The following is a 15,475-nucleotide window of genomic DNA, read 5'->3' as shown; positions in this document are numbered from 1 at the left end:
GAAACTCATTATTCACAATCCCTAAGCAATCTCATTTTCTTTTACCTTTTTCTTCCCCCCCCAATCTTCCTCCCCCCTGATTTCTACCCTTGAGTTAGTTTTTTGAGGGGTAGGAAGTACTTAACATATCAGAAGCTAGGTTGGGAAACATGCTCAGTTGCAAAAGCTGAGCTTTAAATTTTGTTTCAGAAATGTACATCACGAGCAGATGGGGAGGGTCTTTTCTAAAATCTTTTCAAATTTGATTTTCTGTGCATATGGCCGTTCTGTAAATACTTCGGGGTTTTTCATTTTTTTGAAAGTAGACAAAAATCTGTGGGATTTTTTTTCCCCAAGCATTACAAAAACGTGTTTATTTACATGCGAATAAATTTCTTTGATAAAAAGCAACATGCCTATGTGTAATAAATTTTTAACCTTTGAATAATTTTTGTTTATTCAGCTTTTTAAAAGTCCAGTCAAAAAATTTTAACAAAGTAAAAGTCTTTCCTATTACTTGAAATTAACTGGAAAGTATAATTGAAATTAGGGAAACAGACCCGTGAAAGTTTTCATCTGATTTATCTGCTCAAGCCAGTTTTACTAACTTTTGCAGGCCTTCGTCACTAAATTCATCAGTAGTGCTTGCTGGGAGAAAACTGCTCTTAGATGAGATGCAACTTAAAAGGCTGTTCTTATTTGACTGAAGTGAAGCAATAAAAGTAAAAGTATCTGGCACAGGAGGAGGCTGTAACATCTAGACCTGGCTTTGTGGGCCTGCGAATGAGTTTCTGAAACTGGTTTCCTTGCTTAGGAAGCCCTTTCTAGGATAAAAAAGTTAATTTTAAAAAGCTCTTGAGGAGTTGGTTAATAAGCCTTCCAGCTAAAATATGCCTATTTTAAAAGATCTCCAGCACTAGTTGCTCTTAAATAAGCTCATCTCTTAATCAGACATTCCTAATAAGCCAGTCACTGAATGTGCAAGTGAAAAGAGGTATGAAGACAAACTCATCTACTTTGTAATACAATTAGAAGTGGTCCAGCCAGGACTGCTAGAATTCATGATAGTTTCTAATATTTTATCTTTGGGAAATAATTCTGTAGTTTGTCGCTCTAAGGGTAAACTCTTATTCGTTAATTCATAGAAATTAGATAATAAGTTTTGAGACCTTGAGGGCTGGGGTTGCTAAAGTATAATATGACACAATCTAGCTTCTACAGAAAGAGAATGAATGTTACGGCTGGGCAAGCGCCCCCGCCTGCTCCTTCAGACACGCTTGTTTCTCCCGCCAAAGTGGCGTCAGGATCAGGTTCTCACCAACCACAGCCCTGATTGGAGGGCGGGCAGGCACTAGAGCCCATTGGGTGCCAGCGGCGGTCGGGCGGCGGAGGAGCGGGTGAAGCCAAGGCCTTTCTGCCTCACCCGCCCCCACCTCCACCAAAGCGCGCCCCTCCCCCAGCTAAAGGAATGGTCGCCCAGCTCCTGCACTGCACCCCCTGACCCCAAGGCACGAGGTGCGGCCTTGCCGCACGTCCCCAGAGCAGAGGGCAGCACAATTGTCCCCCTGTCCTCCTGATCCATGCACAGGAAGATCCACGCTCCGCAGCGGCCCCCCAAGCCTCCCTGCAACACCCGGTAATGCAATCCACGGGGGCGGGGGAGGCGGCGGCAACAGCGGCGGCGGCGGTGGCGGCAGCAGCAGCACTGCCCCAATCTAGAGACAACCAGAGAGGAGGAAAATGGCTCCGAGCAGGGACCGCCTGCTGCACTTTGGGTTCAAGGCGACAGTGAGTGATAGGGGAAGGGAGTTGGGTGGCTGGGAAGGACATGTGTGCCAGCACAGGCTACCGGGGAAGCGACAAGACTTAGGGGGCTGGGAGGACAAGACAGACAGCTCAAGTGCTTGGTGAGTTGGTGCGTGCTGTTTGCCCGCGGAGGAGAGGAGAGGGGGCTCGGGTGCTGTGTGCAGTTGTCCTGCTTTCTTCTCTCTCACCGGTCGGCGAGCACGCGCACACTCGCATCCACCCCACAGCCCCTCCCATACACAAATACACACAGACACACAGGCACTTCCCTGCCTCTCCTTCTCGCGGTGGGCTTTCCTGCCTTGGAGGCGAGAACGCGCTCGTGCCGCCGCCGCCGCGCTCTGGCTGCTCCCGGGCTGATGGTCGCCGGCTGCGCCCGGGGGTGGGGGAGGGGTGGTCCTGCGCCGCCGCCGCCGCCGCCGCCGCGCGCTCCTCCTCCTCCCCCTCCCCACGCCGTTCCGAGGCCCGGGCGGCTCTGCCCAATGAGGAGCGGCGTTGCTGGTAGGTGGGGAGTGTTTTTGTTTTGGGTTGAAGTTGAGGCTGAGGAGAGCGAAGAGCTAGCGACGAGCAGTCGTCGCCACCACCGCGGGAGGTGGAGGAGGAGGCCCTGCCGGAGTCGAGAGGTCTCTCCTCCCCGCCGACGGTCCCTGCCCGCAGCTCCTCTGCCTCCTCTCGGTGCCGGAACTCCCGGGCCTGCCCGGGGCCCCCAGTCTTTGCACTCCGCACGCCGCAGCGCCCGGCCCCGGCCGCACCCGCCGGCCCCATGAGGAGGGACGTGAACGGAGTGACCAAGAGCAGGTTTGAGGTGTGCGCTTGGAGGGGGCAAGGGTGGCGGGAGGAAGGCGATTCCCTCTCTCATGCCCCGAAAAATTCGCTCCGCACCGAGCCTCCTCCCTTGTCTGGCGCCGTCACCCCCCGGCCTCTAGGACTGCCAGACTTCTCTCCCCTTTCTCGCGACCCGAAAGCCCAGTGCAGCCCGGCTTCCCTCTTCCTCCCGACCGGTCGCCTCCTGCCTCTTCCACCAGCGGGGCCCCGGCGGGGGATTAGCTCTGGCGCCCTAATTCCCCCTCCCCCCAGTATCACTCAGCTTTCCATTCTTTACACAACCCTTGGCTTGCCTCCCTTCACCCGGCAGAAAAAGCATCACAGCTCCGATCGACCGGAGGGAGCTAGCTTCTTTTCTTTCTGCCACTTTCTTCGTGAAGCGAGGGGGAAATTATGGGCCAGGGGGCTTTTCTCCGAGTTTGAGAGACCTTGGTTAAACTAGGGAAGTGGGGGTGGTAGACTGAGATGATAGAGACGACCACGAGTTTTCGGTGCTGTTTGCTTTGGGTATTGTTCTGATACTTCCTCTTCTTTCGCGTTTAGTCTGTACTTTTGTAGCTCATTGTTTCTGGGAACTCTTAGACGTGTACAGGCTTTGAGATTGGGACGAAGGTCTGAGAGACTTAAAATCCATTCAAGTCTCTTTGTCTCTAAGAACTCCACCTCTGGCGAGAGAGGTTTATAGTAATGGAATTAAGGAATGGGTGAGGAAATAAAACATCCGAAAGCGTCTTTAGAGAGTAGTCAGTGTCAGGAAGTGGTTCCTTTGGGAACTGAAGTATCGTAGCTACAGGTGAATTACAGTAGTATGGTAATATACGGGAAGGTTTTTTGAGGGGATAAGAAAGAGAAAGAAACTACAGCAAGAAGAGTAAATGTTGCCTGGCCTTTTTTGGCAGAGAATCAGGCTGACCTGGGATCACTCACAGCTCAGTGTACATCTCACTTGGTGTTTTTCTTCATTTCCATTTGAAGGATGAAATTGTAAGACGGTGAGACAGAAGTTTCAGGAAGCTTGCCAGCTAGTTGCAGAGGATGAAGTTGTTACCTGAGGTCTTCAGTTTAGTCTATTCCTTGATTTCTTTTTATGCTTATGGGAAAAATATTTTAATTTACCGATAAAGATCAAGACAGGGAGTGTTGGGGAGAGTTTAACTGCAGAGCTACAGTGTTACTGTTGCAGGCCAGGAGTGGAGAAAAATCAAGGAATTGGTCTCCTTAGAGTTTTCATATTTAACTTAATCATGGGAAGAAATTATTATAGTAGATATGTTTTGGTGTTTAATAGAACTTTATGTTGCCCTAGTGTAGAGAGACCCAGTAAACTTAATTTATGATGGTTTCCTATTCAGTACTACTGTAAAAGTCCAGACTGTCATTAAAATTACTGAATAGATATTTAGCAGTTAACAGAAATCTTCAAAGGGAAACCCAAATACTGAAGAATTGAGTGGAGGATGGCCTTTTGCCATTACAGTCAGCTCTTTATCATTTTGATATTCACTTTTAGGTTGTGTGAGTAATTGTTGGAAAGAGTTCTTTGTAGTTTGTGCTTTAAAATTGCATTGCTATATCCTGTTTTTGTAATTATCTTATATTTTAATTTGTAGTTTATCTGTACTGGTGGTACTAAAATAATAAGAAAATGTATTGCTTTCTTGAGCATGTCTGGGTTTTTAAAATAAATTTATTTATTTTTTATTTATTTTTATTTTTGCCTGCGTTTGGTCTTAGTTGCTGCGCGCGGGCTTTCTCGAGTTGTGGCGAGCAGGGACTACTCTTCATTGTGGTGTGCAGGCTTCTCATTGTGGTTTCTTGTCTTGTTGCAGAGCACAGGGTCTAGGCGCGTGGGCTTCAGTAGTTGCGGCACATGGGCTAGTTTTGGCACAAGGGCTTAGTTGCTCCGCAGCATGTGGGATTTTCCTGGACCAGGGCTTGAACCCGTGTCCCCTGAATTGGCAGGCGGGTTCTTAACTACTGCGCTACCTGGGAAGTCCTGCAAGCATGTCTGTTTACCTTGATTGGTATGTAACTGGAAACTAAAGTTTTCTGAACATGTCTAAGATAAAAAGGGAGGAAAACTCCATCTTCTACAGTGTTTATTTGTAAACAAAAAGCTACTCTTATTATGAATTGAAGTGTTCATGCTGAAATACAAATGAGAAGGGACTGGAAATGATATGTGTTAATGAGTTTCATTGTCTGATGTTTCTTAAAGTCATTTACCCCTTAATGACCTAATTTACCGGTAATAAAACAATGAACTATTTGGTCTCTCATGAAGTAATAAACCTTGCTAATTCGTTGAAAACATTTTAAATATTTACTTTCAATGGATAAAAGATGTAGATAAGATAAAGCAGGCTTTTCATATCTAAAATATTTACATCAAATTATTTTTTTAATTCTCAAAAATCACCGGTTTTTAAAGGACTGATAATTTTATGATTGTAAGCAGATAGCTCTGAAAATTTTTGTGAGTTCAGGAAATTTCTATAGCAAATATATAACAACTAATTTCAAATTAGTTATGGTTAATACAAAAAGTGAAAGATTGTTTTCTTGGCCACATTTTTTTTCTGGGCAGAAGATAACTAAAGCTTATCATTTTTTATTTAATTCTTTAAAATCTTTTTTAGGGAATATTCTGTGTATTATGCTTTTGGATGTTGTTAGTGAAGGCCACACACTTTAAATCTCACACTCAGGGGTAAAGCTGTAGAAAAAAAAAATTTTAAGTTAAAATCAAGGGAGAAGAGTACCTGTTAGGCAGCTATGTAGTGTCCTGTAGAATAGCCAAGTAGATGACTGTTGGATAAAAGAGTTTAAAAAAGATATGGAGGTGTGAAAATTATTGTTGTTCTTTGCTGTATCACTTTGGCATTAAATCTGTACTATGATAACCTTTATAAGTTAACATAATGCGTACTGAATTGTTTTAGTCTTTTAATTGAAATTCATTCAAATACTTTTATATTACTTGCAGTACACTTTGTTTTGTGGCAAATTTTGATAATTTCCTTTCAAATTTAATAATGATTATTAAATATGTCCTGTATGCCAGGTGCACTGAGCTAGATGTTTTACCTTGGTTACTTCTGCTTCTCACAATTCTCTTTTGAGGAAAGCTAGGGCCTGAGAAGTATTCAAGTAGCACAGCTAGTACTTTTGGGAGCCAAGATTCCAGTCTGCATTTTTTTTTACTCCACTCTATCATTCTGCTCTGTTTTTAGCATAACATAGCATAAAAGCCCATAAAATGTGTGGAAAAGAGCTTTCCTAAAGTTCTTCATCCAGTATATTTTATTTTGCTTTTGCTATCGAGAGAATACAGCTATCCTTCATTTTAAGTACTGTAGCCAGTGCTATCTTAACATAGTGAAAATTAATGACAGACACGTGTAAATATCTAAGCTAGCCCTTGAATCCAAGTTTAGATTTTTTTCAGTTAAGACTCTCCACTTGTCATACTCTTAGTAGCTCCATTATAAGAATGTAGTACTATTGGAGGAAAAAATTCTTATTTGGGTTTATTAAAAAGTATAACTTAAAAAAAAAAGTTATAGTGGTAACATTCACTGACATTCACATACCGTTTTACAGTTTAATCAGTGCCTGGAGATGTTAAGACTCACATAGCTAGGAAATGATGAGTTCCAATTTGGGTATTTTGAATCCCTGTTCATTATTGTTTTTCATTATACCTCACTGCCTCTCTGATAAATCTATAATACTACAGTTTGTATGATTAGGTTGTAATATTGCTTTACCTGCTTCATTTTATTGCTTCAGTTTGTCCAAAATAAGAAAAATCATAAACTGTTTTGTGGCAGAAAGAAAATACTGCATTGGGAGTTAAGAGAACTGGATGTTAGATAACCTTGATTTTTGTCACCAACTAACTGTAGCTTTGGTCATCTCTTTTCACTTCTCTGGTTTGGTCATTTACCTCCTTTGTAAGAAAAGGGAGTTAGAATCAATTATTAAGGTTCCTTTTGTTCCAGATCTTATGAATCAGTAATTTTTGAATAAAAGCCGACCTTGGGCCTTTCTTCTGAAATAGCCACTCCAGTATTTTGTTAAAGTTTGTAGGCTCAGTCACACAGTACAGTTAAGACTGCAGTAATGACCCTTTTTCTCCCTTAAGGTTTTATCTTCTAACCTAAAGAACATTCTGCATAGTAAATAACCACATTTTCCAACTTGGTGCATGTGGAAAATGTTATATATATATTTTCCAGTGGGTGAGAGTTATTTGTGTCACTCTATTTGAAAGGCCTTGCAATGGGAAAGTAAAACTAACTACTAGTAAAACTAAGGAATTTTGTTTTTAATGCTTTAGAGATTGGTTTGAAAGCAATTATCTAACATTACTATAGAAAATCCAAATTAAAAGTCTGGGCTTTTTAGGCCCGTTCAGACAATCTGTCTTTTTTTGAATAGTGTTACTGATATTTCTTTATTGTATAATCATGGGTCCTTTTGAATCACAGTACACTGTATCATGTACTTATATTGTAGTCATTCATTATTTAAAATAAACATATGTTTGTATCTTGCTACAGTATACATAAGATAAACAGTTATGTATTGAAAATTATGCTTTCCATTAAGTCATTAAATTTTTTTAACTTGGCAAAAACTTCACAAGATGTATTGTTGATATTTAATCCTACGTTATAAGATGTAATCTATTTCTTTCTTTTTTTTAAAATAAATTTATTTATTCATTTTTGGCTGTGTTTGGTCTTCGCTGCTGCGTGCGGGCTTTCTCTAGTTGCGGCGAGCGGGGGCTACTCTTCATTGCGGCGCGCGGGCTTCTCATTGCGGTGGCTTCTCATTGCGGAGCACAGGCTCTAGGCGCACGGGCTTCAGTAGTTGTGGCACGTGGGCTCAGTAGTTGTGGCTCATAGGCTCTAGAGCACAGGCTCGGTAGTTGTGGTGCACAGGCTTAGTTGCTCCGCGGCATGTGGGATCTTGCCGGACCAGGGCTCAAACCCGTGTCCCCTATATTGGCAGGCGGATTCTCAACCACTGTGCCACCAGGGAAGCCCCGATGTAATCTGTTTCTACATTTAAGATTTTCATTCATTAAAGCAGTATTTCTGTTAGAAGTATCCACACTTTTAAAGTCATGTCTTCATGTTCTAGGCCTTTTGTCAGTTTTAGCTGTTAGTATTGGTGTTGTTTTTTAATCTTAATTTAAAAAAATCCTTCTATTTTCATCCCCAGAGTTGCCTCTTTTCAAATTTTGGTCTCATTTTTCTTCTAAATTAATGAGTACTTGTGTTATTCCTAGCCCTTAGATTACTGTTTCCCAACTGGTGACAGATTGGAAACTAAATTAAAAATTTCAGTAATCTAACTAATACTGTGGTCTTGCAAGGGTATTTTTAGATGTCCAAAATAAAATATTCCGTTACACCAGGAAAATCCAAGGGAGGGAGGAAGAAGAAAGAATGCCCTTAAACTGACCAAATTTAGCTGCTTGTGCATAGTTGTCTTTACACTGTTTTCCTATTTAATATCCCAGACTTAGTGAATTCTTAGATCAGACCCCCACCCAAGAATTGCCTCAGAAAAATGAAGGCATCCACCTGTGGTTTTATAGTTTTATGTCTTAATGCACTTGAACCCATTTGATAAAAGATTTTAACTTAATAGCAACTACAGTAGGTGGTGGTATTGAACTATGCAGTAGTATTTATGCTTGATTCATGTTGCTTTATTATATAACTTTAAAAAGAAAGGTATGTATTCAAATGTAATAAATCCAAAACAGATTTGTATTAGCTTTTGAAGACTATTTCTGTTAAAAGAATGGCTTTGCTGGCTAGTTATTTTCAGCACATATCAAGTAACGATTTAGCAGGCATGTGATTTAAAGCTATAGGTAAGTAACCTGTTTATTCCCAAATCGTATTTCCTCCAATTTGATTTTATGATATTCTGTTGGCTTTAATAAGCCTCATATCTGACAGTTGTAATCAGGTGGAATTGTAAGTAATTTAATCCATTTTGCTGTCTTCTAAGTTGCTCTGAGGTAAAAGTCACCTATTAAAACATGGTAGACAAGGATTTAGAGTCAGTTATGAAACATATATTGGCAATGTCTTCTGTCATTTTTGTCCTTGATCCCAGGAATTTCTAGTAAAAAGTAAAACAAGGGAAATAGAACACTGAAAGTAAATAGTAAATTGATCTTATGCATTACTTTGGTGCTAAGACAGAAATCATATCTAATAACAAGGAGGTGAAGGTTGGCAATATATCGAATGCCTGCCCAGTTTTATATAATCAAATGTAAAAGCTATTGTGATATTTGTTGGTGAGTGTAACTTTCTAATTAACTGAAGGATGCAGGCAGATATAATTTCACGATCATTTATTTATTTTTTGCTTTATTCTGCTACTTTATTTTCATGTAATATTTCCTACATGACTTAAAAAGAGTTATAAATTAATCATATTTTAACAAGGGTGGATAATTATGGGTACATGCACAGAAAAAACTCAAGAATTCAGAATCAGACTGTGGTTTATTCCCTACCTTAGAATTTGTAGCCAAGGGTTTCTTTGTTTTTTTTCCCACCAAGAAGAAATAGATATCTCGGGGACTGAGAAAGTGGGAGATCTTTGCTGACATGAAAAGAGTTCTACTTTCAGAATGGGTTAGAACAACAAGGGGTGCATATACTAACTCTTCACGATCATTTAAAAGTAAAAAATGGAAAAGCATCCTCAGTTTTACTTAAAATTTGCAATAATAAGAATATGCCATAGGTATAGCTATTCTGAGTACTTTTTTTTTTTTTAATATATGCAGAATGAGGGTATTTATGTTGCAGGAGGGACAGGCAAAAAGAAAGCAGTAAAATTTCTAGATTAGGGCAGGTTTTTAAATGTAGAGTACCTCTTCTTTTATGCTTCTGTCATCCTTGGTTGACAGTGTAGGCCCTGGAAAGGTCATCGCCAACTGCCTGTATCCTGAATTGCAGTTACCAGCAAAGAGCCAGATTTGTTTTGTTCTTTGTTTTCTTTTTCCCTTTTTTGAGGTGGGTGGGGTGAAGGGAAAAAAAAGAGAAGGGATTTGCAGTTCCTTGAAAATTAACAGTTAAAAAAAAATGTTTCTGAAGAACCTAGGGGCAGGACAGGAATAAAGATGCAGACATAGAGAATGGACTTGAGGACACGGGGAGGGGGAACGGTAAGCTGGGACGAAGTGAGAGAATGGCATTGACTTGTATACACTACCAAATGTAAAATAGATAGCTAGTAGGAAGCAACGGCATAGCACAGGGAGACCAGCTCGGTGCTTTGTGACCACCTAGAGGGGTGGGATAGGGAGGGTGGGAGGGAGACGCAAGAGGGAGGGGATATGGGGATATATGTATACGTGTAGCTGATTCACTTTGTTATAAAGCAGAAACTAACATAACAATGTAAAGCAATTATACTCCAATAAAGATGTTAAAAAAAAAAAGAAAATTAACAATTTAATGTTAACTGTAAATGTTAGCTGCAAGGTTTTCTAGAGTTCTCTGTTAGAATATGTTATCCATTTTTTGTCATCTTATTTTTTGAACCAGATCATCTATGTACTTTAATGTTCTAATTTTGAAATTAATTTGAGTAAGGAGAGGATGGAAACATTAAGATGGGACTTCCCTGGTGGCGCAGTGGTTAAGAATCCTCCTGCCAATGCAGGGGACACGGGTTCGAGCCCTGGTCTGGGAAGATCCCACATGCCGCAGAGCAACTAAACCCGTGTGCCACAACTACTGAGCCTGTGCTCTAGAGCCCATGAGCCACAACTACTGAGCCCACGTGCCACAACTGCTGAAGCCCACGCGCCTGGAGCCTGTGCTCCGCAACAAGAGAAGTCACCACAATGAGTAGCCCGCGCACCGCAATGAAGAGTAGCCATGCTCACCGCGACTAGGGAAAGCCCGCGTGCAGCAACAAAGACGCACTGCAGACAAAAAATAAGATAAAATAAATTAATTAATTTAAAAAAAAGAAAATGAAAACTTTAAGATGATGTCTTTAGGATTTTACAGGGGGAAATAACTTCTGAACGATGAAGTACACATGTATGTATTTTACATACACATACACGTGTGTACCTATGTGACCTTGGGTAAATTGCCTTTCTGGACCCCACTGTCTGAACTCTAAGGTTCCTTCTCACATGGAAATTCTGTGATTCTCTGTAAATAAATCCCCCAACTTGCTGTGAGTTAGATATTAGATATTCAGTTTATTGCCAGTGTTCTTACATTTCTTTGTTTTTAACTGCTGGTAAACACAAAACACTTAGCCTTTGTGACCTGAACCTATATTCTGCTTTCGATTCCTGCTTGTTTTTGCCCTGAATTTTGATAAAAATGGAGGTGGGCACTGGCAAAAGAAAAAGACAAAAAGTATGGTATATGTATATACCACAGGTACATGTAAACCATATGTACATGTATATGTATATACAGCTATGGTGTATCTGTCCAAATGACCTTTGCCAAGGGAGTGAGGAATGTGTTAGGAGTGTTATGATTCAATTTTTAATATTTATGGAATTTATGTATTTATATATAGAGAACCTATTTAAGAGCATTAGCTTTGAAGTCTGAGTTTGAACCCTGGCTTGGAAAAAGTGTATTATAAAGGAAAGAATGTAACTAATGATCTCTTTTCATCTGATTCAATTTTATATATCAGGTTTATTGAACAGGAACATCTATGAATTTTAACCAATGTAGTTGAACAGTAATTAACAGTGTTTCAATTTGGAGTTTATACTGTAACCATTATTGCATTCATTGTTAGGCAAATGTGGATATATGCCTCCTAAGATGAGAATCTGGAACTAAATTGTAAGTTGACATTTAAAACAGTCAGCTTTTACCCCAGAAACTGGTCATTCTTCCGTCTCTGATTTGTAGAAAATAAAGCTATGGCATAACTGAACATGGACAAGTAAATAGAGGTGCATTTATTTTTTTAAGAGAGCACTGCATTGCTAATACCCTTTCCCCACACTCATCCTTACCAGTTTATTTGGAAAACTATTTACATGTCCTTCATGTAAAGACACTCATGTTGCAAAAATCACATCATAACTTACTTCTGCAACCCATTTGTAGGAAGGAAACATGATATATTTTTGAAGTATCCTTGGATAAGTTAAAGCATTTATTTAATAGTGTAACTTTCCTAACATTATCATGAATGGTAACTTCAGGAAGATAAAGGACTTAATATTCAGTGTTCTTAGTCACAGCTGACTGGAGTTATACAAAAACAGCTTCCCAAATCTAGATCTACACAACAACAAAAAATGCAGTTTTACTGAGGTCAACACGTTCCTTAAGAAAGAATAATTGTATTTAGATTTTTTGCCTCAGAAGGTGGATTATAGGCCCTAAATGACATAAATTTCTTCTGAGCGCATCAGTTTCTGGTCCAGACACAAAAGTTTGGCCTAAATATAGGAATCAAGAACTCAAGGGGCCTGATGTTGGCAGTACTGTGAACTCAAACTGAACACTGGGGAAAACCACTTACTTCTCTGTCTTTACAGCTCTAAAATAAGATTTCCAATATCTATTTCCCTATCTTAATACAAACTGGATTAATGTTAAAGATTAAACCTAATATAATGTTGTATGCCAATTATACCTCAATAGAAACAAAAAAGATTAAACCTAAAACCTCTACTACTCCCTGAGTTAAATGGATATTATTAAGGAGGAATAAATGAAACTAAGTTTAATTTATGGCAACTGAATTCCATAGTAGAGATAAATAAGTAACAACCTGAATGTCTAATCAGAATCACCAGTGAAGTTTTTTGTACAATACTAATCCCTTGAAACACTGGGATAAAGGGTCACAAGTTAACTTGTATTTGCAACCTGAACTCCACGGGGAAATCAATTTACATACCATAGATTTGCCATTATAAAACCAGTATCTCTTTGTAAGTTTCTGTCCTATCCTAGATGTTTTAGCCCTAGAAACAAGAGCAATATCTAATGTATAACACCTAAAATATAGTTATTTTACAACTTGTACATTTTATGTGAATCAGATACATTCAGTTTTACTAATGAAACCACCACACCACACTACAGCCTCTCAAACTACCAAGAACAAATATGTCTGGGAACTCAGCAAAGCTTATCTGACCTTGTCCGGGGCACAGAAAATCTCAGTATAGAAAACCAGGGCGGGCTTCCCTGGTGGCGCAGTGGTTAAGAATCCGCCTGCCAATGCAGGGGACACGGGTTCGAGCCCTGGTCCGGGAAGATCCCACATGCCACGGAGCCACTAAGCCCGTGTGCCACAACTACTGAGCCGGAGCTCTAGAGCCCGCGAGCCACAACTACTGAACCCCGCGCTCCTAGAGCCCGTGCTCCGCAACAAGAGAAGCCACCGCAGTGAGAAGCCCTCGCACCTCAACAAAGAGTAGCCCCCGCTTGCTGCAACTAGAGAAAGCCCCTGCGCAGCAACGAATACCCAACACAGCTAAAAATAAATAAATAAAATATATAAATTAAAAAGAAAAAGAAAACCAGGGCATGGTATTGATAGGAGTTCAGTTCTGTTCAAATTTTATTTAGCACCAATATGTGTCAGATATTGATAGGTGTTAGAGGTACAAAGCTGCTCCAAAGCATTGTCTTTTCCTCAGGGAGTTTGTAGTCTAGTTAAGAAGAAAACTGCATGAGAAAAATAATTTAGTGGGTTCTGGTAAATGCAGTGATAGCTATATGGGAGCATGATAAGAACCAATTTCATGAAAAGCATTCACACTTTCTGTGATCCTCATACTGCTTATATGAGATGCATTACATTTTATTTAGTGCTTTTAAAAGAAAACAAAATCCATTGAGGCTGCTTTTAAAAAATATTAGCACTATACTGTCAGGTGTAAGAATTTATTTTTTTAATAAGTTTATTTTTTATTTATTTATTTTTGGCTGCATTGGGTCTTCGTTGCTGCACGCGGGCTTTCTCTGGTTGCGGCGAGTGGGGGCTACTCTTCGTTGTGATGTGTGGGCTTCTCCTTGCAGTGGCTTCTCTGGTTGCGGGGCATGGGCTTTAGGTGCGTGGGCGTCAGTAGTTGTGGCACATTGGCTCAGCAGCTGTGGCTTGCGGGCTCTAGAGCACAGGCTTAGCAGTTGTGGCGCACCAGCTTAGTTGCTCCGCGGCATGTGGGATCTTCCCAGACCAGGGCTCGAACCCGTGTCCCCTGCATTGGCAGGTGGACTCTCAGCCACTGTGCCACCAGGGAAGTCCAAAATTTATTTTAAAAAGTACAGGTATGAATTACTTATACTTATCTGTACCAGGGACAACCAAGGGAAAAGAGGCATGTTTTCATTAGTAATTTCTTTGGTTTTGCTGGTACATCTTTAGGGAAACAAAACAGTGGGACTACTAATGATAGAGCTAATCAGAGTAACTGCTCTTCTCTAAAGCTGGGCATTTCTCAGAGATGTAAGCAGAAATTAAACAGGGTTAGAAGAAGAGTAACAGGAAAGTAACACTTTCACCAGTAATTCCAGGAATTAATTATATAGTAGGTAGTTATACACATATTGTTCCATTTGTTCTTAAAGCAAAGAATAAATTTTGTTAAGGAATTTATGAATGACTGAATAATACTGACCCTCATGTATGGAGGGCATCCTGCTAACCTTCCTTCAGTAGGACAGATATTTTGAACTGCCTTAAATAACCACTTAATATAGTGTTTTATACATTAAAGAACATGTTCCCATTTATGATTTCATTTGAACTTAAAAAAAAATCTTGTATATTAGGTAGGGGATATTTTTCTGCTGTTTTATAGGTAAGAAAGCAGATGCTCTGGAAGGCTGTTATTTTACCAACATTAAATAGCTAAGTATAAAAGCCAGAACTTTAATCCAGTTGACTTGAAGTTTCTTATACTTGCCTCTAGGGCATGCTGACTGAGAATTTTTTTTTTGCTTACTTTCTTTCTCTTTCTTTCTCTCTTTCTTTCTTTCATTGGAGTATAATTGCTTTACAATGTTGTGTTAGTTTCTGCTGTACAGTGAAGTGAATCAGCTGAGAATGGTTTTTTTTTTATTTTATTAAAAAATTTTTATTTTTAATTTATTTTTTATTTTTATTTTTGGCTGTGTTGGGTCTTTGTTGTTGTGCGCGGGCTTTCTCTGGTTGCGGCGAGCGGGGGCTACTCTTCGTTGCGGTGTGCGGGCTTCTCATTGCAGTGGCTTCTCTTGTTGTGGAGCACGGGCTCTAGGCGCACAGGCTTCAGTAGTTGTGGCACATGGGCTCAGTAGTTGTGGCTCGTGAGCTCTAGAGCGCAGGATCAGTAGTTGTGGCTCATTGGCTTAGTTGCTCCGTGGCATGTGGGATCATCCCAGGCCAGGGCTCCAACCCATGTCCCCTGCATTGGCAGGCGGATTCTTAACCACTGCACCACCAGGGAAGCCCCGAGAATGGGTTGTTGTAAACAATATACCCATTGTTATTCTTTTGATCCATAGCAAATATTTATAAGATGTTTGGTTAGGGTTGATTAACACTTGAGTTTGTGGTGAAAGAATTGAGCAAAGTTAATTTTGTGGGGACTGCATAACATGGGCATTGAACCTGTACTTTGGCTTACTAGCCAACTTAAGTAACTCTTAAACAACCATGAACAAATATTCTGGATAAATCATGCCAAGTTGTAAATTCCTTTCAGATACCTATGTAATAAATTACATTTGTAGCAAAAGCTGTTAGTGTATCATTCATATGTTGAATAAAACTGATTTGATTACCTTCTTTACTATAATTCTTCCTCATGAAGACTAGGAGTGAGATACTAAAA

At 40.2% G+C, this 15,475-nt stretch overlaps 1 protein-coding gene across 2 annotated transcripts in view; it reads left to right on the top strand.

Moving 5' to 3' along the window:
• The first annotated feature begins 1,366 nt into the window (after positions 1-1,366).
• FBXL20 (F-box and leucine rich repeat protein 20) overlaps positions 1,367-15,475 on the top strand; it is a 109,283-nt gene continuing 95,174 nt past the window's right edge. The window contains exon 1 of one of the 2 annotated variants that reach the window (XM_068529842.1): positions 1,367-1,767. In XM_068529842.1, coding sequence (XP_068385943.1) covers positions 1,720-1,767 — 48 coding nt within the window. In that variant the 5' untranslated portion in view covers positions 1,367-1,719. Of the gene's footprint in view, positions 1,768-2,323; positions 2,591-15,475 lie in introns of those variants that run through there. The other variant, XM_068529843.1, reaches the window with a different exon arrangement.

The sequence above is a fragment of the Eschrichtius robustus genome, chromosome 20 (assembly GCF_028021215.1).
Source record: "Eschrichtius robustus isolate mEscRob2 chromosome 20, mEscRob2.pri, whole genome shotgun sequence".
In the NCBI taxonomy this organism is placed as follows: Eukaryota; Metazoa; Chordata; class Mammalia; order Artiodactyla; family Eschrichtiidae; genus Eschrichtius; species Eschrichtius robustus.
This window is presented reverse-complemented; position numbering and strand designations above follow the sequence as displayed.